This window comes from Mustela putorius, unplaced genomic scaffold (genome assembly GCF_011764305.1).
Source record: "Mustela putorius furo isolate JIRA1106 unplaced genomic scaffold, ASM1176430v1.1 tig00003923_pilon_pilon_pilon, whole genome shotgun sequence".
Taxonomy (NCBI): Eukaryota; Metazoa; Chordata; class Mammalia; order Carnivora; family Mustelidae; genus Mustela; species Mustela putorius.
Genome location: NW_025422068.1, coordinates 2283097 through 2310714, shown reverse-complemented (window position 1 = coordinate 2310714; position 27618 = coordinate 2283097). Strand labels below are relative to the sequence as shown.

The 27618-nt window shown below is 42.0% G+C and overlaps 1 protein-coding gene across 3 annotated transcripts in view; it reads left to right on the top strand.

Annotated features, from left to right (window-relative positions):
- Positions 1-24774: 24774 nt before the first annotated feature.
- PRR16 (proline rich 16) overlaps positions 24775-27618 on the top strand; it is a 191727-nt gene continuing 188883 nt past the window's right edge. The window contains exons 1-2 of one of the 3 annotated variants that reach the window (XM_013059732.2): positions 24775-24953; positions 26187-26348. In XM_013059732.2, the coding sequence (XP_012915186.1) occupies positions 26190-26348 (159 nt within the window). In that variant the 5' untranslated portion in view covers positions 24775-24953; positions 26187-26189. Of the gene's footprint in view, positions 24954-25635; positions 25786-25939; positions 26349-27618 lie in introns of those variants that run through there. The other 2 variants (XM_045069288.1, XM_013059731.2) reach the window with 2 other exon arrangements.

The window sequence follows — 27618 nt, the reverse complement described above, 5'->3', positions numbered from 1 at the left end:
TTTAAATCAGGAAAAAGTATTCACTTAATTCACTTCATACTTATTTTTTTTAAAAAAAGATTTATTTCTTTATTTTAGAGAGAGTGAGCTTGAGCAGGAGGAGCACAAAAGGAAGAGAAAATATCAAGCAGACTCCCTGCTGAGTGGGGAGCCTGACTCAGGGCTTAATCTCAGGACTCTGAGATCATGACCTGAGTCAAAACCAAGAGTTAGTTGCTTAACAGACTGTGTCACCTGGGCACCCCTCCGATATTTATAGGTAATTTTATTTTTTTATTTTAATTTTTTAAAGATTTTGTTTATTTATTTGAGAGAGAGAGATCACAAGTAGGCAGAGAATCAGGCAGAGAGAGGGGGAAGCAGGCTCCCTGCCGAACAGAGAGCCCGATGTGGAGCTCGATCCCAGGACCCTGAGATCATGACCTGAGCTAAAGGCAGAGGCTTTAACCCACTGAGACACCCAGGTGCCCCAATTTATAGGTAATTTTAAATGATGTTTTTGAATATGCATTGCCTGCCGTTAGCACATTACTCAAAGGTTATAGAAGAATATGCATAACAGAGGAAGCCTCCTTCCCCTCCACATTGCTTGCCCTCATATCTCGATATGCTCAAGGCAAATGCTGATGAAGATTTTATTTTATTTTTTATTTTTTAATTTTTTTTAGATTTTATAGATTATTTGTAAAATGGGAAATGAAGTTAGAATATATATGTGGGTGTGTTTGTTTGTAATGGGAAATGAAGTTAGAATGTGTGTGTGTGTGTGTATGATTTTTTTTTTTTTTTATTTGAAAGAGAGATCACAAGGAGGCAGAGAGGCAGGTGGAGAGAGGGGGGGGAAGCAGACTCTCTGGTGAGCAGAGAGCCCGATGCGGGGCTCTATCCCAGGACCCTGAGACTGTGACCTGAGCCAAAGGCAGAGACTTAACCCACTGAGCCACCTAGGGGCCCCTAGATAGAATATATTTTTTAAAATAAGTTCTCTCCTGACCCTTCTTGTTGGCTTACTTTCTCTTGTTAGTTGATGCCATAATATCAGATAATTTCCTTACACTATGTATCATATCTACAACTTAGTATACAATATCTGTCTTTTCTCCCAGAGTGTAATTTTCCAGAAAGGATGGGAAGAAATGTGCATCTTACTTCCAAGTGGGCTCCCACCCTTACATTCCCTTGCACAAATCTGATATGTAAAAAGTCTGGGTGAAAGAATGGGAAATGAGCAAGTGTGGGTGAATCTATAAGACCAAACCAAAGGAAGAAAGAAAGAAAAAGAGAGAGAGAAACAGTAGTAAGTCTTTCAAAAAGAGAGAATAAAATTCAAGGAATTGTTGGCATAGTGATAGAGTTGCTGGTGAATCATTCCGGGATAATGAGGCCAACCCAAGATTAATAACAGCTGGAAGCACGAGTAGTCTGGGAGCAGATGGTGCAGAAGGAAGGGGTAGTAATACCAGATCCAAAAGTTGGGCTGTGTGAGGGGAGTTAGAACCATGGTCTAGTGGTTGGGGTGCAGCGGGGCTAGGTGGGGCCTGTTCTACAGGAGCTCAGGAGATGCAGCCACTGCCAAAGATGTTGCCACAGTGTCTAACCATCCCATAAGAGAGGAAGAAAGACTCTGATTTCTCTTATTCTCACCTCCCTGTTTTCACCTTTGCCTAAACCTGCCAAGAAGCTAGTTGGCAAGAGAAGCTAGCTGGCAGGAAAAATGGTGTTCCCTGTGATGTAGAACAGAGTGAGGGTGAAAAGCACAGAAAAGGGATTAGTGAAGTAACAAATAACCAGTGCAACTGACTCTGTAAGTACCCCGTGGACTGATTTCCGACAGAGCCAGCCCATGGCCAGTAAGACACAAACTAATTCAGTGTCGATGAATTCAGTGTAGATTTCTTTTCTGGCATTAGTTTTTTCAAGAGAACAAGGAGCAAAATATGTCTATTTTAAAATGAAAGTGGGAAAATGAAAATGCGCAGATATTAAATCTATGCATACTCATAAGATGGCACAGTGTATGAGAAAACACATACTAAGTAATTAATAAAATGAGTTATATCCGTACACAACAGAGAATCATGGTGAGAGTAATCATTTCTGACATGTAGAGTGTGTAAGGCTGCTAGAAACACAAAGAATAGAGTAGGAAAAGTATTTTAAGACTTTTGTGGGAAACATTTACAGCTTCTGGGATGTAAAAATGCGTGATCATAAAAGATCCTGTGTTTTCCTGACATCAACTTTATGGCCCAAGTAATAGATTTCAGCCATCAGAGGAAACATTCCAGACCCTTTTTTCATTGTTTCATTATTAAAGAGCTGGAAAGAAAATGAGAAAAACAGTTTGTCAATTGCATAAATATGGAGTGTTTTTAATAAGTATTCTCTGTGTCTAGAATAGAGAAAACATTTATTAGGGTAAGAAAGATGAGGCCCAACTCTTGGAGATATATATAGATAGATAGATAGACATAGATACATATAGATAGATAGATATAGATATATCTATAGACACAGAAAGATAGATAGATATAGATATAGATATATCTATATTACAGGTATTACAATACACAGATATATATAGATTTATAGATAGATATCTATATATAGATATACAGATATATAGATAGCTATATATATATATGTGTGTGTGTGTGTATCTATAATATTTGGTGCAAGGTGTTCAAGGAAAGAAGCAAAGAACACAGGTGATGGCTTATTTTTGTCTCCTGGTAAAATCTCCTATGAAAAACAAAGTAATGCAAGACAAGTAAATTATTTGAATTTATACCACCCAGGTCTTTGAGTGGTGTACTTTAACATTTCTGGACACCTGATGCGAGGTCACCAAGTAAACGATCGATTGGATATATGAAATATTGCAGGTGGAAAATTTTATTAGAATTCATAAAATAAAATGTTTTCATTGTACAGGTGAAAAATTGAGACCAAGAAGGGATAGAAACATTCCAGTTTATAGATGCATGACAGATAATGGAGTTCCTGCTTTTAGTTTTTGTTTCTATTTTTTTTAAGATTTTATTTATTTATTTGAGAGAGAGAGCACAAGCAGTGGGGAGGAGTAGAGGGAGAGGGAGAAGCAGGCTCCCTGCTGAACAAGGAGTCCAATGAGGGACTCCATCCCAGGACCCTGAGATCATGACCTGAGCTGAAGGCGATGTTTAACCGACCGAGCCAGCCAGGCACCCTTGTTTTTGTTTTTTTAACTTTGAGTTAAAGTAGTAGGTAAGGCTACTGAATTCGCAGTCCTTCAGCCTTGGGGTTAATTCAGAACTCTGCTACTTCTTGTGCTGAACTTCCACATGTAGTTAAGTTCTTTTACCTCAGTGTTCTCATCTGTCCTTGGGGATAAACATCATGGAACTTAGGGTGTTTAGAAGGATGGAATGAACTAATGCATTTCAAGCACTGAGCAGAGTACATAGTAAGGACATGACAGATATTATATTTTTCTTGTTCTGCCATACCCCAGACTTTCCATCAACCTCTTATTATCTAAGCTGTTGAGTGGAGAAGATGGTCTAAATTTCTATGGTGATCTCTAAGGAGCAAGGGGACAACAGTCATTCACAATTTCCTGGGATATTCTCTTTAAAACCCACTCTAATAACCTCCCACCATCGTTTTATTATTTCTTTTATCCAAACCAACAATCTAGATTTATTATTTCTTCATTGCTCCTTCATTATTTCTTCATTACTCCATTAATTATTTATTATTTCTTCATTACTCCCATTATCCAAACAGAACAGGCTACTCAGCAGCAAACTGACCACTGGAATTTTTAGTCTGTTTGGACAAGGAACTTTGTAATTGGCCCTTACTTAAAGGTGTAGAAATAGGGAGAGTTCACTGAGGACAACACTTTTAGCTACATGGTTTTTACATGGGGGTATGGATGTGAGGACAGTGCCACATCGATTAACACAAAATAAGTAAGAGAAGGTAGTGAGTATTCTGTGAGATGCTTTGTACATAATTGGTGCTCATAAGTTTCTGTTATAATGAACTGGATTAAAAGATATGGAGTTGGAATATGTTCCAGGCATGGTTTTCCTAGAGAATGTAGCAAACTTCTTGAGGACTTTGCAGATGCCTAGCATTCAGTCAGAAATAAATAAATTTTATATATATGCCAAAGTGAGGGCCTTGATAGGAAGGGTGGGTGCATGAGACTAAGGATGGTTATATAGAGGTAGAGGCAGTTGAAATATACCAACTCCGAGATTCTCCTGAGCCCTCAAGTCTTGTGGACTTAGTGTACTCGGCTTTATTAGAGAAAAATGGTCACCCTTGTTCGAAGATGGAAGTGTGGCAGTTACTCTTCGGGACAGTCTTACCTATTCAGGATTATCCCTCAACTACCATCCTTGCCACCATACCAATAATTTTTTTTTTTTTTAAGATTTGATTTATTTATTTATTTATTTATCAGAGAGAGAGAGAGAGTGCGAACAAGCAGGCAGAGTGGCAGGCAGAGGTGGAGAGAAGCAGGCTCCCTACTGAGGGAGGAGCCTGATGTGGGACTCAATCCCAGGACCCTGGGGTCATGACCTGAGCCAAAGGCAGCTGCTTAACCCACTGAGCTACCCAGGTGTTCTGCCACCATACCAATAATTTTGTCCAATCTGAGCATGACTTGAAAATGGAAAAGTTCATTATGTGAAGCAAAGAGATGAATGTTTTACGAAAGGAACTATCAGACCTGGCTAATATGACATGCTTCATATATGCCAAAAAGAATTGGAGAGTAGCCCTGTGAGTGGACACTAAAGGTACTGAACCAGAAGGGACAATTATGGATAAGAGAGAGTTTTAATAAGAGACAAAAACTTGTGATCTCTCCTCTTTCATTCATGATTTTATTTATTTGGGTCCTTTCTCTTTTCTTTTTGATAAGTCGGGCCAGGGGTTTATCAATTTTATTAATTCTTTCAAAGAACCAGCTCCTAGTTTCGTTGATTTGTTCTATTGTTTTTTTGGTTTCTATTTCATTGATTTCTGCTCTGATCTTTATGATTTCTCTTCTCCTGCTGGGCTTAGGGTTTCTTTCTTGTTCTTTCTCCAGCTCCTTTAGGTGTAGGGTTAGGTTGTGTACCTGAGACCTTTCTTGTTTCTTGAGAAAGGCTTGTACCGCTATATATTTTCCTCTCAGGACTGCCTTTGTTGTGTCCCACAGATTTTGAACCGTTGTGTTTTCATTATCATTTGTTTCCATGATTTTTTTCAATTCTTCTTTAATTTCCCGGTTGACCCATTCATTCTTTAGAAGGATACTGTTTAGTCTCCATGTATTTGGGTTCTTTCCAAACTTCCTTTTGTGGTTGAGTTCTAGCTTTAGAGCATTGTGGTCTGAAAATATGCAGGGAATGATCCCAATCTTTTGATACCGGTTGAGTCCTGATTTAGGACCGAGGATGTGATCTATTCTGGAGAATGTTCCATGTGCACTAGAGAAGAATGTGTATTCTGTTGCTTTGGGATGAAATATTCTGAATATATCTGTGATGTCCATCTGGTCCAGTGTGTCATTTAAGGCCTTTATATCCTTGCTGATCTTTTGCTTGGATGACCTGTCCATTTCAGTGAGGGGAGTGTTAACACCAAAGAAATACAAACTATTATAAGAACATACTATGAGCAACTCTACGGCAATAAATTTGACAATCTGGAAGAAATGGATGCATTCCTAGAGACATATAAACTACCACAACTGAACCAGGAAGAAATAGAAAGCCTGAACAGACCCATAACCAGTAAGGAGATTGAAACAGTCATTAAAAATCTCCAAACAAACAAAAGCCCAGGGCCAGACGGCTTCCCGGGGGAATTCTACCAAACATTTAAAGAAGAACTAATTCCTATTCTCCTGAAACTGTTCCAAAAAATAGAAATGGAAGGAAAACTTCCAAACTCATTTTATGAGGCCAGCATCACCTTGATCCCAAAACCAGACAAGGATCCCACCAAAAAAGAGAGCTATAGACCGATATCCTTGATGAACACAGATGCGAAAATACTCAACAAAATACTAGCCAATAGGATTCAACAGTACATTAAAAAGATTATTCACCACGACCAAGTGGGATTTATTCCAGGGCTGCAAGGTTGGTTCAACATCCGCAAATCAGTCAATGTGATACAACACATCAATAAAAGAAAGAACAAGAACCATATGATACTCTCAATAGATGCTGAAAAAGCATTTGACAAAGTACAACATCCCTTCCTGATCAAAACTCTTCAAAGTGTAGGGATAGAGGGCACATACCTCAATATCATCAAAGCCATCTATGAAAAACCCACCGCAAATATCATTCTCAATGGAGAAAAACTGAAAGCTTTTCCGCTAAGGTCAGGAACACGGCAGGGATGTCCATTATCACCACTGCTATTCAACATCGTACTAGAGGTCCTAGCCTCAGCAATCAGACAACAAAAGGAAATTAAAGGCATCCAAATCGGCAAAGAAGAAGTCAAATTATCACTCTTCGCAGATGATATGATACTATATGTGGAAAACCCAAAAGAATGCACTCCAAAACTGCTAGAACTTATACAGGAATTCAGTAAAGTGTCAGGATATAAAATCAATGCACAGAAATCAGTTGCATTTCTCTACACCAACAGCAAGACAGAAGAAAGAGATATTAAGGAGTCAATCCCATTTACAATTGCATCCAAAACCATAAGATACCTAGGAATAAACCTAACCAAAGAGACACAGAATCTATACTCAGAAAACTATAAAGTACTCATGAAAGAAATTGAGGAAGACACAAAGAAATGGAAAAATGTTCCATGCTCCTGGATTGGAAGAATAAATATTGTGAAAATGTCTATGCTACCTAAAGCAATCTACACATTTAATGCAATTCCTATCAAAGTACCATCCATCTTTTTCAAAGAAATGGAACAAATAATTCTAAAATTTATATGGAACCAGAAAAGACCTCGAATAGCCAAAGGGATATTGAAAAAGAAAGCCAACGTTGGTGGCATCACAATTCCGGACTTCAAGCTCTATTACAAAGCTGTCATCATCAAGACAGCATGGTACTGGCACAAAAACAGACACATAGATCAATGGAACAGAATAGAGAGCCCAGAAATAGACCCTCAAATCTATGGTCAACTAATCTTCGACAAAGCAGGAAAGAATGTCCAATGGAAAAAAGACAGCCTCTTCAATAAATGGTGCTGGGAAAATTGGACAGCCACATGCAGAAAAATGAAATTGGACCATTTCCTTACACCACACACAAAAATAGACTCAAAATGGATCAAGGACCTCAATGTACGAAAGGAATCCATCAAAATCCTTGAGAACACGGGCAGCAACCTCTTCGACCTCTGCCGCAGCAACATCTTCCTAGGAACAACGCAAAAGGCAAGGGAAGCAAGGGAAAAAAATGAACTACTGGGATTTCATCAAGATCAAAAGCTTTTGCACAGCAAAGGAAACAGTTAACAAAATCAAAAGACAACTGACAGAATGGGAGAAGATATTTGCAAACGACATATCAGATAAAGGACTAGTGTCCAGAATCTATAAAGAACTTAGCAAACTCAACACCCCAAAGAACAAATAATCCAATCAAGAAATGGGCAGAAGACATGAACAGACATTTCTGCAAAGAAGACATCCAGATGGCCAACAGACACATGAAAAAAGTGCTCCATATCACTCGGCATCAGGGAAATACAAATCATCAAAACCACAATGAGATATCACCTCACACCAGTCAGAATGGCTAAAATCAACAAGTCAGGAAATGACAGATGCTGGCGAGGATGCGGAGAAAGGGAACCCCTCCTACACTGTTGGTGGGAATGCAAGCTGGTGCAGCCACTCTGGAAAACAGCATGGAGGTTCCTCAAAATGTTGAAAATAGAACTGCCCTATGACCCAGCAATTGCACTATTGGGTATTTACCCTAAAGATACAAATGTAGTGATCCAAAGGGACACATGCACCCGAATGTTTATAGCAGCAATGTCCACAATAGCCAAACTATGGAAAGAACCTAGATGTCCATCAACAGATGAATGGATCAAGAAGATGTGGTATATATACACAATGGAATACTATGCAGCCATCAAAAGAAATGAAATCTTGCCATTTGCAACAACATGGATGGAACTAGAGCGTATCATGCTTAGCGAAATAAGTCAAGCAGAGAAAGACAACTATCATATGATCTCCCTGATATGAGGAAGTGGTGATGCAACATGGAGGCTTAAGTGGGTAGAAGAATAAATGAAACAAGATGGGATTGGGAGGAAGACAAACCATAAGTGACTCTTAATCTCACAAAACAAACTGAGGGTTGCCGGGGGGAGGGGGTTTGGGAGAAGGGGGTGGGATTATGGACATTGGGGAGGGTATGTGATTTGGTGAGTGCTGTGAAGTGTGTAAACCTGGTGATTCACAGACCTGTACCCCTGGGGATAAAAATATATGTTTATAAAAATAAAAAATTAAAAAAAAAAAAAAAAAAAAAAAGAGACACAAAAACTTGAAGCACAAGTTTCATGCCTCAGGAATTAACCTCTGGGCACAGGCCTTTGGAGATGATCTTCCTATGCTTCTCAGACCACTCTTAGAAAATTGCAAAAAGCGATGGCCCACCTTGTGTGAGTTAGAGATGGCAGAACAGCTATGGGAGAGTGTATAAGAATGGTTCCACAGCCTCGGAGAAGAGCAGGTGTTGGAATGAATCTGTTAGATAAAATTGGAAGAGACTCCAGTTGAGAATGCCAAAGCAACAAAGGATGTGCTGGTGCACACCAGCATTCTTGAGTACCTCAATAATGGCAGTCCTCTGTATGACAGGATTGACAGTGGATAATTCTGTCACTTAATGAGGTTGAGAATATCCCAGAATAGCCAAGGTCAGGGAGCATCACTTAACGTTGGTGTCATGACCAGACAGCGCATCTGAGTCAAAATGGCAGCCTTGAGACCTCTGACAGCTGGCTCATTTTTGGAGATGACTCCTAAAACATGGTGTCCTCAGAGGCAACCAAGAATATCTATTTCATATATGTAGCCTTGGTGGTGCAGTTTGTGTTTAAGAGATCTTGGTGGGACCAGACTAGGTCATAGTAAGAGGCCAGTCTTCTGAAACTGTGTCATGGACTGAATGGTTGTGTCCCTCTTGCAGTTCCTATGTTGAAGCCCTAAGTTCCACTGTGATGGTATTTGGAGATAAGGCTTTTGGAATATAATTAGAGTTAGATGGCATCATAGGGCGGATTAGGGTCCTCATAATGGGGTTACTGCACTTATAAGAAGACACTCTGGAGAGGCTCACTCCTTTGCTCTCTGTCTTTCCCTGTAAGTACAGAGTGAGATGTGGGCCACCTACAAGCCAAGAGAAGAGTCTCAGAATGGATTTACCTTTCTGGCATCTTGATCTTGGACTTCCCAGCCTCTGGATGGAGAAACAAATGTCTGGCATTTAAACCACCAAGTCTGTAGTATTTTGTTATTGCATGTTTTCTTTACACACCTCTGCCTTCCTCACATCCTTCCATGCTCCCCTTGGGAGTACTCTCTCAGTCAAGAATCTCTGTCTCAGGCTCTCCTAATATGGAACCCAACTTAGAATAATTGAGTCTGTACCAAACATGCCCACACTCGTATACAGTGGTGAATAAGACAAGTATTTCATGGCTTCATTGGGCTCAGAGCCTAGTGATCTCATCATTTACTAAGTATTATATTAATGGGATTTGACAGTTATTTATAAGAATACTTTTTTTTTTATTTTATAAAAATACTTTTGGTCATTTCATAACATCTTTTAAAGCTTTTAGTGGCTTCTGAATGTATTGTTTTTTGATCAGATAATACACCAAATACTATCTTACTTTATAGAAAGTGGACTAAGAGCTTAATACATTTTATACATATTCCAGAAATAGTCAAAGATGAAGTATATTAACTGACTTCTCAACCTGTTCTTGTCATGCTTTTCTGCTCTTGTTCCACAGGTGCCATATTTTCTTGTTTCTCATTGATATATCTAAATGGGTTTCTTTTATAAAAGCATTTCCTCTGGTTTCTTCCTTAAATTATTTCTTCAAGCATCCTCTTTAGTATTTTCCAAATTAATTTTTGTTTTACTTGTTTTGCAGCATTTAGTAAGTCCCCCTATTCTTTGGTGCATGCGCGCGCTCTCTCTCTCTCTCTCTCTCTCTCTCTCTCTCTCTCTCACTCTGCTGCTGCTGTTCCCCATCCTTATTTGAGAAGATAGGCTCCCCATCTCAGTGTTTGCCAGCAATCACAGACTATCAGTTGCCCTGTTCTTTCCACATTCCATTTAGCTATAACCAGAAAGCACATCGTGATATGTGAGTCCTGGCTCATTCTTGGCACTTAAGTTGGTGTATTTCTGCCTTAAGAGATGGTCTTATTTCACCCTCTGCAGTCTTCTTATATATCAAACTTAGAGAAGTAGACATCATGTGAAAACATACAATTTCTAGCATGCAGAGCTACATCTTGGTCTTTTCCTGGCTCAGTTAATTTGACATCTGAGGGCTGTACCCTCCTGCCTGGGGTTCAGTTTGCCCCCACTTTTATGTCCTCTTCCATAGTTGCTCTGTTATCCATCAGTCACAGCCTCTGCAGAGAAGAGGACCCATGCAGGTGGGCATAGCTGTGTCCTGATCACACAAAGAAGAAATGTTCAACAGTGATGAAGATTGCTTTTGTTCCATATTTTTGTTAGTGGTCTGGCATCTAATTTTGAAAAGAAAATTTAGGGAGGCAGAATCATCAAACACCAGGGACGAAAAAAAAAAAATTCAAAGCACAATCAGCTAATTGCATTTTGAGATATTTAAAGTAGTGTTAACTTCAGCTATCTTTTCCCAAAGGACAGACACTCACACTCACCAAATACCCTGAGAGCACTTCTTGGGAATATAGTCAGCTACACTCCACCTGCTCCATCCCCCAGTGAAAACCCTTCCCACATGTCTTTGAAGTCTTTCATTTTATGGATCTATCATGGAGACTGGAGAGGTCTAATGGTGTAAAACTCTACAGAAAAATGCAAATGCTGTGAGATACTGTACAATGTTGAGTTGCATCTGCCATTATAAAATACTGAGATGAGAACACTTGAATAGAAAGAATAAGCCAGCACAGCAGGGAAAGAAACTTGAGTATCTAACGGAGTTTCTAAAATAATTAACATATTAAACAATTTTAGTGTGTTCTTTTCAAGTTAATCAGCAGTGCAGTTCACTATTCTTGTATAAAAGACATAACCATGGGAGTTAAACATAATTCAACAGCATTTTTTAAAATATTTATTTCCAACTATCATTGTGTTGCCTGATCCCTTTTATCTGCCTGTTCTTTCTTGTAGAAAAAACAGTTGGCACAGTACGGACAATAATGGTGTCTAAATATGTCTAATAGCATAGAAGGAGAATATGAACCAGGTGTGTATGATGGGAAACTTATCTGCACGATTTAAATGTGAGAGTTAAAGAAAGAAAACTAAGAGAAAAATACGAAATTTTAGGCATCTGTAGAAATGCGTCACTTTGATCATTTAAATTCACCAAAATTCTACTGTTTGTAAGTAATTTATTAAATAAACTGGATATGAATGCAGTCATATTCCAGGATGGGTATGTGGGTGGGAGAATGAGCCAGAAGATATACCCTATATTGTAAAACACATGCACGCATTATTTTCCTGCAATGACTATCAGCTTGGGACCAAGTCTGGGACCCTAGTTCACTCTTCTCCTAGAGGGAAAGACTTCCTACACAGTGTTTGTAAAAAGTCTTGCAAGTGGGACCCCTACTGGTGGGCCATTCATATGTGAACAGACATGACTGGTATAATATAATAAGGCAGGGAGAGGTAAAACATGGCACTTCCACATAGGGACAGTGGACAAGTAGTGTATGACACAAAGCAATGGTACAGAATGTGAGGAACAGCCAAGGTCTGAAGGGAAATGTGGGGAGAATTGAATAAACAGAACCCAGGCAGGATTTTGTCAAAGACTGTGACTTGGGGACCCAGCCAATCCTGCAGGCAATATGCTAACGAAATATTCTTCCTCTTAGGACACATGGGCAGCACATTTGGTTAAGCTGCAGCTGTTGGCTCAAGTCATGGTCTCGGGGTCCTGGGATCAAACCCTACATCAGACTCCTTACTCAGCGGGGAGTCTGCTTCTCCCTCCGCCTCTGCCCCTCCCTCTGTTCAGACTCATACTCTCTCTCTCTCTATTACTGTGTCTCAAATAGATAAATAAAATCTTAAAAAAAAAAAAAATTCTTCCTCTTGTCCCCATCATCGGAACCAGTGGAGAAGGCAGACAACAAAGGAACGTGTAGATGCTATCCAGGCAGGTAAGTCTCCCAGGAATAGATCACTTCAAAACTAGTGGACAGTTTGTCTGGTTTCATTAATGCGATCTCTTGCCGGTGACCGCCTCATCAGGCTCCGCTCCATTCGTCACCTCTCTATCCCTCACCTGCCAGCACAATTCCGGCAGCAAAATCAGCAAGGTAGAAAGTCACGGGGGAGCTCTGTTTTAATTTCACAACTTTACTTGAGTTAGGCTTCCAAAATTGACCGAAAAGATTTTAATGTACGTATTGGGTCAAAAATCGAAAGGATCGTATGAAATTAATTTTATAATGTGTAATTGGTGACTGGATTTAGGGAAACCCTCTATCTTCCCACAGTTTCCAAGCCTGGAAACATATGTGTTGTCAAGTAAATGAGAAATCGCTTATACCCCCGACGGGAATCAATACTGCATAACTTATTGATTTGTAGGCTGCACCTCGTAAAACAATAAATAAGTAAAAATCCTGGGGCAGGAGCAAATGGAGTCCAGTGGCGACATTATTGCAGAATTTGGTACCCGGCGCGGTTTTCACACCATCCCGACCATTCGGTTCGCTTGGCTATAAATTACCTGGCATTCAGCTTATCTCAAGAGGAGCCAACTGAATGTTACCTTGTGCTGGAGCCTGATGACATGCCAGTGGAGTCTAAGTCACACTTTTCTGTTCGTGTGCTGCTGCTCCGAACAGCTCAGAAATGTCAAGAATGTTACTGAGCTGCCAACATGTCAAAGGCATGGGGAAAAGTACATGGCAAAAAGCTTTCCCTTTTGTTTTCTCGGTTGCATTAGTGTATTCTGAGCCCTTTTATGGCTCCAGATGGGCAACACTTGAACAATTGCTTTTCTTGCATAGGAAACATTGCCGTGTCCTTGTGGCAGGGAAAGTCCCATTGTTTATAGCACAGACTGTTCTTCGCTGTGGAATTATGAACCCGAACCTTTGAGTGGATTCAGTCTAATGCTTAAAAAATCTGACATAACCACAATCTTGGAGGTTTCTAAAGTAAATCTTGGTCTGAACTTGAGAATGGGAAATTTCTCTTAAGTAATTCTAATGAAAGAGAACCCTCCCAACCCCCGCTCCAGCCCCACATTCCCAAAGACTGTAAAGAATAAAGATTGAGTTCAGTTATCAGGCAGCTAAAAATAAGCAAATTCTCCCCTTTACGTATCTGACCAAAAGCAGAAAATACACTAGTTTTTGGCACTGGAAGACAGCAAAGAGGATTGGAGGTGCATGGTATGAAAGACGAGGAGTCAGGAAGCTCTGCACTGTAGGAGAAAGCTCAGTGAGCAAGAATGAGGACACTTGCTTTGTGCTGCTGGTCGTCCCACAACAGTTGTGTGATCTCAATTAAGGCTCCTAACCTTAAAGTGAGGATAAGGGTACTTCCCCACTCCAGTTTTATTGCTTGATACTGGGCCTTGAGGGAGATGATGAGACATTAGGCAGTGGTTGGAAAATAGTAGGGATCTATACAAATACAGCATGAAAAGAATAACAGAACAAAATTTGTTATTTGAAAAAATACATGAGCGTAAAATACTCCAGAAACACAGAACAGGATTTCTGATAAAGTCCTCCTATACTGAATAATCACACTGTATAGAATCAGTTCTTAGGAAAAGCAAAACATGATCAAGTGTAATCATCATTCGAAGCTTTTGGAACAGATCTTACTAAACTATGTTCCATGAAATTCTTGAAGCAGAACAATTAAAAGGTGTTATGTTAAAAGAAAAAGCAAGAGAAGGGAGGGACCAGACATAGAAAGCATAGGATTCCATAGTCAAATCAAGTCTGGAAACTAAAACAGGTGAGACGTTTCAGACTTTCATATCCTGATATTTACCTTCATCGTATGTAAGAGGGGTACATAGTACACCGTGCTTCAATTTTTTTTTTAATTGAAACTGTTAGAATATACTTTGAAAAATTGCTGTTGTAGAGGAGTTTACTTAATCAGGCAATTCTGGAAAGCAGCCAAGTCCTGGATCAAGGGAGGTGGCACGTTCCTTGACGCAAAGAGAAAATCAATCAGAACAAACAAAAAAGAGTAACAGTGACTAACAGTTGTTCAGTAATTCACAGTTTATAAAACGTTTCCACATAATTATCTCTGTTGATTCTCAACTCACTTTTGGAAATAGTTACTGTAAGCACACTGGTGGCGTTTCAGTGTCTAAGATCACAGAGCTAGGGACAGGATAAGAGTTTCAAACCAAAGGTCTAAATTTCAGATCTACTCAGTTTCCACCACCTCCTGCTGCTTTATTGTTTAGAAAGAGTAATCGAGACAGAGTAACACTTTGTACCAGTTCTTTGAAAACCCCAAATAAGAGATAGAGATTTTTCCTTCTATTAGATCCTAAAAACCCCACGGCAAAGTGGTCTTTAAAGGAAACTCTCTAGGGAGCCTTTTAGACATCTGGACAGTTGATATGAGTGGCATTTAATGGGATGAGGGAACGCTCTGCTGTCCCACTGTGCTACGTGGGAAGGGGCTGAGCCATTTTCAGATGCCCTGCTAACCTGCTAGTTGAGCTGGGGCTAAGCACAGCAGAAACACCGTCTGATAGGACTTTATACATTCTAAAATTCAAAAGGTTTTACAAAAATTATGTGAAACAGAATGTAGAAGGCATTATGCTGAAATGTCACTATGGAATAAAGACACTGTCTTAAAGTGATCAACACGGAGCATTCTTCCCTTTTAATTGTAGCATTTACAAATACATGCTGGTTGAAAATGGTTTCAGAGAATTAGAGGGGCACCTGGGTGGCTCGGTCAATGAAGCATCCCACTTTTGATTTTTGGCTCAGGTCAGGATCTCAGGGTCAAGAGCTTGAACCCCATGCCTGGCTCTGTTCAGCGTGGAGTCTGCTTTAGATTCTCCTTTTCCCTCTGCCCTTGCCCCCACCTCTCTCTTTCTCTCTCCGAAAAAAAAAAAAAAAAAAAAAACATCCTTATCAAAGAATCAGAAGTTACTGTAAAAGAAATAAAACAGCTTATAAGTATGGAAAAGGATATTGAGAAAAATTTAATTAAATTAAAGCCAATATTATTAAAATAGCAGATATATCAAGACTTTGATCAAATTTCAGTAGTGACAGATGGTTAAAAATATTTTCTATGTTGCCATCCTATACACATATATTCAATTTTTGTGAAATATAACATTAAGAAATCTATGTTATGAAGTTATAGGTACTAAGGAGGGTAATTATTTTTCTGTATTACCAAGTTAACAGTTTCTTTTCTATCTTATTCTGGTACTGTCCTTGGATGTCTCCTATATAGCTTTTCTAGAACTTGTAGTATTGATGCTTCCTTTTTCTGATCCCTGCTGTCTTTCAAAGGATATGGTCATCAAGACTTTTAAAGTGCTAGAGATAGGGGCACGTGGGTAGCTCGGTGGGTTAGAGGATCTGCCTTCGGTTCATGATCCCAGGACCCTGGAATCGAGCCCCGCATCGGGCTCTCTGTTCAGCGGGGAGCCTGCTTTTCTTCCTCTCTCTCTGCCTGCCTCTTTGCCTACTTGTGATCTCTGTCTGTCAAATAAATAAATAAATAATTTTTTAAGAAAGTACTAGAGATTGCCCACAGGCCTCAAGATGTAGGAGCTTTTAACATAGGAGAGATGGTTCTTACCATATCTCATGATTACATAGTGCTTTCAAAAAGAGTTAGTTTTGGGACAGCTAATGTTCCCTTGACCTATTTGTATCATTCAAGGGTCCATGTGTGACCAAGTGTCAGGAAGTCTGATTCCAGTCACTTCTTAATTCTGGGTAATCTCTCTGAACTCATTGTCTATATCAGTAAGATTAAAAGATTTGGATTATATGGTTTCTAAGGTCATTTCTAATCCTGAAATTCTAAGATTCTCTAAAATGTCACTGTAATGAGTGTTTTACATTAGGATGCAAACACCTGCTTATTTTATGATGTTGACTATTCTGACACATGAACTCTGATAATAATATCTGGTCTTTAAATGGTATTATCGTTTATGTACACACCTGAACTCTGCAGGAAAATAACACAGATGACCACTTGGTTTCTCTTCGGTGAAACACTCCTCTAGTTTATTTTTTCTTCAGCCCAGCAAAAATGCATCATTCCCAGATTAGGCATGACTTTTAAGTATATTTCAAAACCTATTAGAATGAACTCTTACAAATGACGTAGACTCAAAATCTTAAAATCCAACTTGACGTCTTTTACACCAATGTCTCAAATCAGTTGCCAGAGCCTGTAGCTGATACCGCCTTCTCACTCCTGAAAGGTCTATGGATTATTTCCAATCCAGTCTCATTATTCCTCCCTAGTGTATGCCCTGAGGCTCTACCCACTGGGCGTCCAAGGCAAACATCTTAACTGGATTACTGACTGCCTTTCTCTCTCTCTCCCTACCCATTTCTGTCCATTTCAGAGGACTTTAACCTTCAACTTCAGAGCTTGTGAATTGCAAAATCCCAGAGAGCATTGTGCACATACATACTGTGTTTACTCACCAGACTCTACGGTTTAACTCACACACTCTCTAAGAGATGACACCCTCTTCATGTAATTATAGAACTCCTCCTAGGGGGGTAATACCTATCTCAGAGAGCTCTCCCTGCCATCACAACATACCAGAGGCTGGATGGCTTAAACAACGGAGATTTATTTTCTTGTAGTTTTGGAGGTTGACAAGTTGGAGATTGGGATGCCAGCACATTTGGCTCCTAGTGAGAATTCTCTTCTTGGCTTGCAGATGCCTGGCTGCCTTCGTGCCGCTTCCTGACAAGAAAGGGCCTGTCCTTGGTGCCTCTGCAGAGAGAGGCAGAGAAAGAGAGAGGGAGGTGAGGAGGTGAGGGGAAGGGGAAGAAGGGAAGGGTGAGAGACAGAGAAGTATTGAGAGAGGGCTTCTTCTTAAAGGGCGGTCCCTAATCCTGTCATGAAGGCCCTTTCTAATGACCGCAGGTAACCCCAGTTACCTCCCAAAGGCCCCCATCTCCAAATAACACTGGGCTTAGGGTTCAAACATAGGAAATTTTGAGGGAACAACAAACATTGAGTCAATAACACTGGGCTTCAGGCCCCCCCAGATTGATCTCCTCACATGCAAAACACATTCATTCCATCCCAGCAGCCCCCCAAATCTTAACTTGTCCCAGGATGAGCTCTACAGACTCAAGTCCAAAGTCTTATTCCAGTATCATTGGAATCAGGTATGGGTGAAACCGGATGCATAATTCATCCTGAAGCAGAACTGCTCTTTAGATGTGAACTTTTTGAAACCAGACACATGGTTACTGTGCTTCCAACATATGGTGGTGGGACAGCCATAGGACGGACATTCCTATTCCAAAAGGGAGGAATGCAAGGAAATGGGATGGGTCCCCAGCAAGTTCCATACATATCTAGTAGGGCAAATTTCATCAGATGTTAAAGCTCGACAATATACCAATCCTTTTTGGTTCAGTGCTCCACCCTAGAGGCCTGCAGGGGCAGTCATCCCACCTCTGTGGCTCCGCTGGGGGGCATGACACCCCTAAGGCCATGGGCTGCCTGGCCCTCTGGCTTTGTGAGAGGGACTCATCCCCAAGTCTTTGGTTGAACCCTATCCAGTCTGTTAAAACCAAGATGGTGCCCTGGATGAATTCTGAATTGCCTTGGGTCCTTCTTCCCCTTTCTTGGAGGAGAGGACAAGTTCATGCCCTAATAATGCTATGACCCAATCCTATAGGATCTCACAAGTCAGACAGACTTCCCTTACTTCGTCCCATCTCCATCCCTTTCAGTTCAAAGTGGGTGCATTCAATTTATATCAGCCTCGCTGTACCTTTGGTCTTTTCTTTGGAATGTGCTTATTTATTATTTATTTTTGCAAAATGGTCAAGCTTATAGTTTTCTTAATGTTGAAGTCCCGGTTCCTTTTTACTGAATAATTCCTCCTTCAGTTCATCTCTCTCTCCTTGCGTTACACTGTAAGCAACCAGGAGGAAGCAACTGTTCCTTTGATGTTTTGCTTAAAAATCTCCTCTATTAAATATCCACTTGCATCGCTCCTAAACTCTCCCTCTACAAAACAGGAAGAGTACCAAAAGGATTCAAAGAAGTCCTTTGCCCCTTTATAACAAGGATCGCCTTTCCTAGTTTCCTTTTTTATTTTTTTAAGATTTTATTTATTTATTTGAGAATGAGAGTGAGAAAAAGAACGTGAGCACAAGCAGAGCTAGGGGCAAAGGGAGAGGGAGAAACAGGCTCCCCGCTGAGCAGGGAGTCCGATGTGGGACTTGATCCCAGAACCATGGGCTCATACCTGGGTCGGATAACTGACTGAGCCACCTAGCTGCCCCTCCTCCAGTTTCCATTACGATGTTCTGAGACTCACCAGAATGACCCATCATGTCCGTATTTCCATAAACATGCTGTGCACGAATATTGTTTACACTCTCTAAGAGGATGGAGCCTTGCTTTTTAACTCTCTTCTTTCTCGATTCCCACCAGAACCGCCCTAATATCCGCAGTTCTAACATGAACCCCAAAACCCCTCTAGCCTCCTCCCGTCACCCAGCTCCAAAGCTGCTTTCACATTTTTACATATTTTTTTTCCAGCTCTGTCCTCTTTCTCAGTATCAACATCCGTCTTCAACTATGATTTGACTCAGTTATCCCACTTCTGGAAATATATCCAAAGGAAATGAAATCAGGATTTCAAAGACTAATCCACACTTTCCCATATTTACCATAGCTAAGATATGGAAACAACCCAAGTGTTATTCAACAAACGAATGAGTAAAGAAGATGTCTCTCTCTCTCTCTTTCTCTCTCTCAGTGGAGTTTTATTCAGCCATGATAAAGAATCAAATGCTACCATTTGTGACAAGTTGGGTCAATCCTGAACTAAGTCAGACAAAGACAGAAACTGTGTGGTATTAATTAAATGTGGAACCTTTAACAGCTGAACCTGTAGAAAGAGACAGTAGAGTGGTGGTTACTAGTGGTGGAGCATGGTGAAAAAGGGGAGATGTTGGGCAAAGGGTGCCGACTTTCCGTTATAAGATGAGCAAGTTCTGGGGATGTAATGGTGCAGCGTAGAGACTGTAGCTCACGACACTGTATTACACTCTTGAAAGTTTCCCAAAGAGAAGATTGTAAATGTTTTCACTGCAAGAAAGAAATGGTAATTATGAGAAAGGATGAAGGTGGTCAGTGGCCTTTGTTTTACGACATCTTTCAAACCACCACACTGTACGTTCTAAACTTACATAGCGTTATATGTTGCATATCTCACTAAAGCTGGAAAAACTAAACAAAACAAAATCGATCTTCGTCTGAGCTTCCATAACAAAATACTATAAGCTAAGTGACTTAAAGAACTGATACTTCTTTTCTCACTGTTTTGGAAGTGAGGAAATCCAAAATCAGGGTGGCGGCCAATTCAGTTCCTAGGGAGGACTCGCTCCCTGGCTTGCAGATGTCTGTCTTCCCACGGTGGCCTCACATGGCCTTTCCTTGGTGCACACTCCTAAAGGAGACCTCTTTCTCTTCCCCTCTTTATAAAGCCACTAATTCCGGGGCACCTTGGTGGCACAGTGGGTTAAGAGGCTGATTCTTGCCTTTGGCTCAGGTCACGATCTCACAGTGGTGGGATTGAGCCCCTTGTCAGGCTCCATGCTCAGAGCAGAGTCTGCTTGAGTTTCTCCCTCTCCCCCACTATGCTATTTCTCCCTGCCCCCCAGAATAAATAAATAAAATCTTTAAAAAAAAGTAAAGCCAGTAATGTTATTCTGAGGCCCCACTTTCACGAACTAATTTAAGTCTAGCTACCTCCCAAAGGCCCCATCTCCAAACACCATCACACTGGGGGGTGAGCCTTCAGCTTAGGAATGCATTGGGGACACAAACATTCAATCTACAACAATATTATTTGAAGCTTGAGTTGAGGCTTGGGCCAAAGCTCATGGACTTGCACTAAGCAAGTGGGATTAAAAAGTACAAGCAGCACACCGATTAGAGTAGTAGCTTCTTTATGGACCCCAATTATTGTATCAAGGTCCACTAGCTCAGATTGGCAGAGTGTCTAAGTCCTTATACTCAGCATTATGCAGAATGCCTAGACTCTTTGCAGAGCTGGGTCATCCCATGCCAATTTTCAGATGAGGAGCTAAAACTTCATATTCTAACTGGCCATACACAGTGGATGACCTTGCTGACCATCTTGTACCTGGAAGGACCCCGCTTTATTTTCCTGAAGGCCAGAATATTCCATAAATAGAGGGAGGGGTACAGCAGCTGCCAACTTCTCTGTCCACCTTGATTTTATGAAAACCAGTAATTCCTCTCGGCTTACTCTCACTTGCTTTCTTGGGGTGGGGGGAGCAAAAACTAAGACAAAAAACTAAGTACCCTGAAACGTACAGCAATAGCTATCACCAAGTACTTATGAAAATTAATTGGGTGCATGAACGATGGAGTAGAATTCTCAATGATCTTGGGGCTAGTAGGGTGTATTGTTTTCTATGCAATGATCAAGTTTGTGTTGGTTGTAGTTGAATCACCTTCTAGGGAAAGGGGTGGCTAAGCTGTTAAATGGTGCACAGTGGCAGGTGGCCAAGTTCTAAAAACACCTCTTTGGCACATCTGTAAGAGTCCCAGACTACCGATAGTCTCAGGTTCTCTCTTCACTTGGCCCAGAAGTTTGAAGCTGAGAGGCAGAATGGGATGTCAAGCACCGGTCCCAGGGATTCAGGATGAGTGGAAATTCCTAAAAACGGGTAAAGGGAATAATTGTGTCAGGATTGCTTGCACGTGTTCTGGGGCAGCTGAGCAGCTCTGGGCCGCTGAGGTCTTCCAGGCTGGAACACTGAGATGGGGCTGGATGAAGGGTTCTTGGTATGAGTAAACCGAATGCCCAAAGGCAGACTTGAGTGAAGCTGGCTTCCAGAAGCAAGAACGATGAAAAGATATTAATCTCTAAGTGTCAGAAAGAAGTTATGTGATCCCGTTGCCGTCTATATGGGGGGTACCTATTGTTTTTATATTCCCAGGGGCACGTCTCCTCTTTTGGTGGTGAAATAGGGCACCGGTGCAGGCAACTTGATCCAAGTTGGGCCAGTCATTAAACATCCTCACCCCAGTTTCCTCACCCATGCCTTGCTAACTCCTACGGTGTCTTTCTTTCTGTGAATCTGTAAATGATTTTGCTTCTTGAAAACACTTTACTTCTTTTTTATTATTATTATTTTTAAAACAGTTTACTTATTTATGAGAGAGAGCGGAAGAGGGGTAGAGAGAGAGAGAGAGAGAGAATGAGAATCTCAAGCAGATTCCATGCTGATCAGGGAGCCCAGTGCTGGGTTGGATCCCCGGATCCTGGGATCATGACTTGAGCCCAAGGCAAGCACTTCACCCACTGTACCACCACCCAGGTGGCCCCCAAAACACTTTACTTCTGTGTAAGAAAATTATCATACTAGACAGGCTTTGGTGGAATAACTTGTTTTACTGCCACCTGCTGGAAAATCATAGTAATAAGTATACAAATGCATGCCTTTTCTGTAAGAATGGCACAACCCTGCTCTTAGCTTTACACCCTACCCGGTAATGTCAATGGGCTGAGGTGTCCATACCCTGCGCTAGCCCTGTCAGAATCTTCTCCCGGAAGCTTGCTGTGATGGTCTTTTTCTTTTCTAGTTGCCACGTTGTGAAGATGGGAGCCTGGATTTACCAGGGACCCCATTTTAACCTTATATAGAAATAAGCTTAAGAGAAAGTAACAATCCATAAAAAGGCGGAGGGATACAAGGACAGAAAGAAGTAGTGCCAATGATCTTAGAATTTCTGGCTGCAATCCTAGGTGAAGATATTCCTGTCTTTAACTTTTCTTTGGTTTGGCTCTGAAACAATTTCCTTTGTTGCGTTAGGCAAAGTTCAGTTTCTGTCACATGGATAAAAAGTAAAAAACATAAAAACAAAACAAAAGCCAACTATATAATGACTTCGGAGATCAAGTGAAATTAACTGATCACAGTTTGGAAACAGGGCAAGATGAGATACTCTGAGGTAATCTCAGTTTTTATATTTGAGTCCTGTGTGGAATTACCTAATTGTTCCTACTAGGACTATGTCTGGCTAAACCTAGTTGCTCCTCCGTAGTGTGGATTCTTGCCTAGAGCAGCCATTTAAAAAGTATTTGTTGAATTAAATTAATCTCAAAACACATAAAGACAGACAACACTTCATTCAGTATTTTATTTTCTTCTCTGGTATTATTATTGAGCAAGTGTCTTGCAAGAGACACGGTTCTTCGTAGAACATTTCCACTTATATTCTCAGATCACATTTTGTAAACCAATGTGCGCTTATCAGTTGAAGCTAGAGGTCATGCCAAAAGCAGTTGAAAAGAAGAAGACTCTTCTCCAAATAAATAGAGACCACTCCAGGAGAAGTATGGGTCAACACGGAGTTCTAGTTCTAGTTCCTTCATCTTTTCAAAGATCTCTAATAACTTTATTAGATTTTACAAACAAAAATAAATTCATATGAAAGAAAAAAAAGAAAACCAGAAGTCTCATTAGGAGTGATGTTATGTGATGCCTATCATCTGTTCTTTGAGAATCAATGAGCATTGTTAAGGTAATAAATCAATAAGAGCCACTGCACCAAAATGGGACAAAGTATTTTGGGAATATTCTTGAACTCCTAATGAATTCAGAATTATGTCAGTGTCATAACATTTCCTGCACATCAATTATTAGGGATCAATTGCAATAGATTACACACACACACACACACACACACACGCCCAAGAATACTGATAAGTGCTTGTAACTAAAAAAACAACCACTAGATGATCTCCTATAATTATCCAATCCTTCTTGCTGCAAATCTCAGAAAACATAAAGACACAGAATAAAATGCTGGGTGTACAATCACTTCTGTGAATAAGACCTTACGTTTTTTTAGAAGTATGTTTTTGTGTCTACATTTATAAGTGATGGGGTGTGAGTATGTACCCATTTGTAGCTAGTGCTTATACATAAACAAATTTATGGACAGATTTGTCAGAAATTTTACTATGTGTCACTTCTGCTCTGTGGTCTCTGTAATTTGGCTTTAAAACATCATATATGAAATTTTGACAGTCCAGGATGGGCCAAAGCAATGAATTATTTTTTTTCCATAAGGGTTAAAAATAAAAAGTAGAAAGTAAATAGAATACACACACACACACACACACACACAGAAAATATTTATATATAAATATGTTTGTGTCCTTCTTGTGTGTATGTCATTTTCTTCTGCTTTCTTTCCCTATTTTTTAACTATGTAAAATTTCTTCTTTAGAAATATTTTACCCATACCTGCTTAATAACTGGAAGATAGTGGTAGCCACAACTGCTTGGGTCCTGTAAGCTTTTTCGTTTGGGTTTGGAAGTCAGTTTTAACTTTTCCCCTTTCAGTTCACTCCATGCTGTGTTCCAATATAGACATAAATAGAGGGCCGCCATTATTTAAGAATAAACTGATATGGGTGTGAATGGTGTGTTTCAGAGCAATAATTATGATTCAGTTCTGAGCCAGAAGAGTTTTGTTCATTAATAGCAATGGATATCATAGGACAACAGATTTTTTTTTCATATCTTTAGTGAAGGTGATTCAGAGTAGCATGGATATATTCTTACATAACAAGAGTATTATTTTGTCAGTGGGAGGGAAAATACCACTTCCTTTCTTCTCCTCCAATATTCTTGCCTAAAATCATTATTCTTTGAGTTTGGGGGACTTTTGGATTTACTTGCCTACTACTGAGAGTCAAACATTCAAATCTAGAGGAAAAGCACTTTTTCTTTTTTCCTCATATAGTCTCCTGCGATTTCTGACCATTTATCTTTATTCACATATGAAATAATAGTCTCAATAAAAATTAGAAATTTTCAGTGGGATAGTTTGTAAAGCTGATATAATTATTTTGACTGTTATATCTACATAATATAAAGAACCTGCAGAAGTAAAGGAATTTAGAAAAAACAAATCTATTTTCCCCAACTCAGAAACCTTAAACATATTACTTATTTAACACTTTTAAGTATTTCTTCTTTTTTTCTCCTCTCCAATTTGCTTACTGCACATTTGTTTCTTTATTCTTTCTTTATTTTAATTGTTCCCCAGTAGCCTCTGCTTTCTTCTTTTTCCCCTGATTTTTCAATGTATTTTTTAATGCTGTTACTGTTTTGACACCATATCTAAATTTCTGTTTTCTTCTGTTGCCTCTTTTTTTTTTTTTCATATTTCATATATGACTTCCAGTGATTTTGTCAAGATAAATTGTTCAGAATTAACACTGACTGACCTTGGTGGGCTTAAGGAACTCAGAAGAACTGTCAAGATTTTCTTCAACTCCAGAAGCTTGTTGGAGCCAGCTGGGGTGTGAGGAGGAAGAAGCAAGGGCCCTGGGAAGGCATGACGAAGAGGGGAAGCCTATTAAAATAATGATTCCGAGTAGTGTGTGCTGAAGACAATAAAGTACAGCCTTCCTGCCAGGTCAGTAGCTAATAGCCCATGGGTTTTTTACTAAGGAAATTAAAACTTTAGCTAATGAGAATGGGAGCCACCTACTGAGAATGAAACTGAAGGCTTCCTATTTACTCCCCTCCCTGGGTCCTTTTGACAGAACAGTCAGAAAGTTATTTCCTATTTAGTAGCAAAATGCTTGAAATGGAGATTTTTTTTTTTTTTTTTAAAAAGAACTGATGAAAAAAAAGAAAAGTTGTAGGCACTCTTCTTATTCAACTCCCCTAAGAAGAGATGCGGACAGCTTATTCCCTCCCCGCTCCACTCAAAACACACAGGGGCACAGGTCACGAAAACAGTTTAAAAAAAAAAAAAAAAGAGGAGCTGTCCCAGATAAGTACAGCCAAGATGACTCAGACAGTCTCCCCGGGGAATTTTTGGTGTGAAGACTTGAAATTAATAAATCCGCTGTTAGTTTTGTGGAATCAGCAGGATTAGGCAAACTCTTTCAAGAGTATTGGTTGAATTTCATTATTCCGGGGGCGAGGGCTCATCACTTATGCACATCTCTCCCTCTCTCATGCAGAAGTAGACACACCTCTGTTTAACTCGCAGGTCACCAGGAGTATGACTGGAGGCCTTCCGAACACACTCTGGTCCTGGGTAAACACCTAGGGTAGCTTTTCTACCCCTTCCCCCCCCCCCCCCCCCCCCAAATCCAACTGCCGGCCCTACTGTGGTTCTCTGCATGTTGTCACAAAGTGTGCCGGGGCTCCATGGCTCTGCCCGCGGGCGAGAAGGAAGCCAGCGGGGCTAGCCGTGAGAAAGCCCACCTCGGGCTGCGGAGACGAGGGCAGCTCAGGTTCGAGGCCGGGGGGTTGGGCAGGGCGCGGAGCGCGCGGGCGCCCAGGTGCGGGGCCAGGGCTCCCGGAGGGCCGGGCGGCGGGGACGGCAGCTGGCAGCCCCGGGCGCGGCGGGCGGGGAGCGAGCGCGTGTGTGCGCGAGAGCGGCGGGCGGCGGCGGGAGGAGGCGCAGGCGCGCTGCTCGCCCGTCTGCAGCCCCGCGCCGAGCGCCGCGTCTCGGGGAGTTGATGGCAGCACCACGGTGCGGCCGCCCTGCCGAGCGCCGAGCGCAGCCACCCGCCGCTGCCCAAGGAGCGTCCAGGATGTGGGGGGATCGCGGCGGCCGCAGCAGCGCCAGGGACGGGGGCGCGCAGCAGCCTCCGCTCGCCCGCCAGTGCTGACCTGCCTCGCCTGCCCCCAGAGAATGTCAGCCAAGTCCAAGGGGACCCCCTCCTCGTCCTCTCCAGCCGAGGGACCGCCGGCAGCCTCCAAAACCAAGGTGAAGGAGCAGATCAAGATCATCGTGGAGGACCTGGAATTAGTCCTGGGCGACCTGAAGGACGTGGCCAAGGAACTTAAGGAGGTGAGAGGCGCGGGGGTGGGGAAGGAGTTCGTCACCTTTCGCCCCCTCGGGGTTCCGGTCCCGTTTTCACTGGAGACCGCCCGTTTTCTTAACTCCTGGAAAACTATAGAAAGACGCCCGCAGACGGACTTTCTTTGCTCGGGCGACTCCGGAGAACAGTTGTTGCACTTTTTTTTTTTTTCCTTTTTTTCTTTTTAATCAGGAGGAAATCAACTAGTGTTTTAATCGATGGACCTGGGACGGTGGGAAGGGCGAACGCGTGCGTGTCTCGGTTTGTGTGTGCGTGTAATGTCCGGGAAGGGGGCACACTGGGGGTGTGTCGACAGAGGAAGAAATGAGCAGCCGGGCCAGAGCGTGCAAAATGCTCCTGTCGTGCCCTCTTGCTTCCCCAGAGTCCTTTGGCAAGTCGCTCCTTGCCTGGCAATCTCCCCAAGCCCGGGCTGGAGGGGGGCCGGGTTCCGGGCCCTGGGCCAGGCCGGGGAGGGCAGCCCAGGGGAAGCTTGGCTCCGACTCGCCTCCCCGCCTCTGGAGCCCGGCTAGAAAGAAGAAGACCCGGGCGGCAGGCAGGGGAGCCGAGACTTGGGGATGGAGACGGTGGGGGTCTGGGACTTTCTCACTTTGGCAGTTCCTGAAGCATCCTCAGCTCTCCGAATGCCGCTCCCAGTAACTCCGGGCCTTCCCTCCACCCCACCTCCTTCCTGCCTCCCATCTTGTAGACACTTGGCATTGAACCTGGGGCGCGTCGGTGAGCGCGTTCGTGTGTGTGGTGGGCGTGCAGCAGGGTCTTGCCACTTGCGTCCTGGCTCTTGGGAACCGGACTGTCTCGTTCTTTCCCGCTCCCCCCTCCCCTCACCCTGACCCTCGTTCCACGTGTGCCCTCCCACCCCTACCCCTGTGATTGGGATCCGAGGAAGCCAAGGCGGTGCCGGGGTTGAGGCTGCGTAAGTCAGGCTGCTGCTCCCGGCGGCGGGGGTGGGGGGGAGGAGGGCCGGGTGGGAGAGGTGGGGTCTCCCGCGAGCCTGCCCCGCCGGCAGCGGGTGGCGTCGCGGAGCTGGTGGCGGAGTCCGAGAGCCCGCGGTTCCCGCTCGCGAAGGCTGGCTGGTTGGGCACTCTGTCAGGGAGTCCGCACCCGCAGTTGTGCCTGAGCGAAGCCTGTAACTTCTAAGGTGGTGGCCGCGGCGGGGAAGGGAAGGAGTGGCACATACTCGAGGTCCAAAATTGTATTCCTGTTTTCTGAGGCCAAGGGGGAGGAGACTGGGGGGTGGATTGG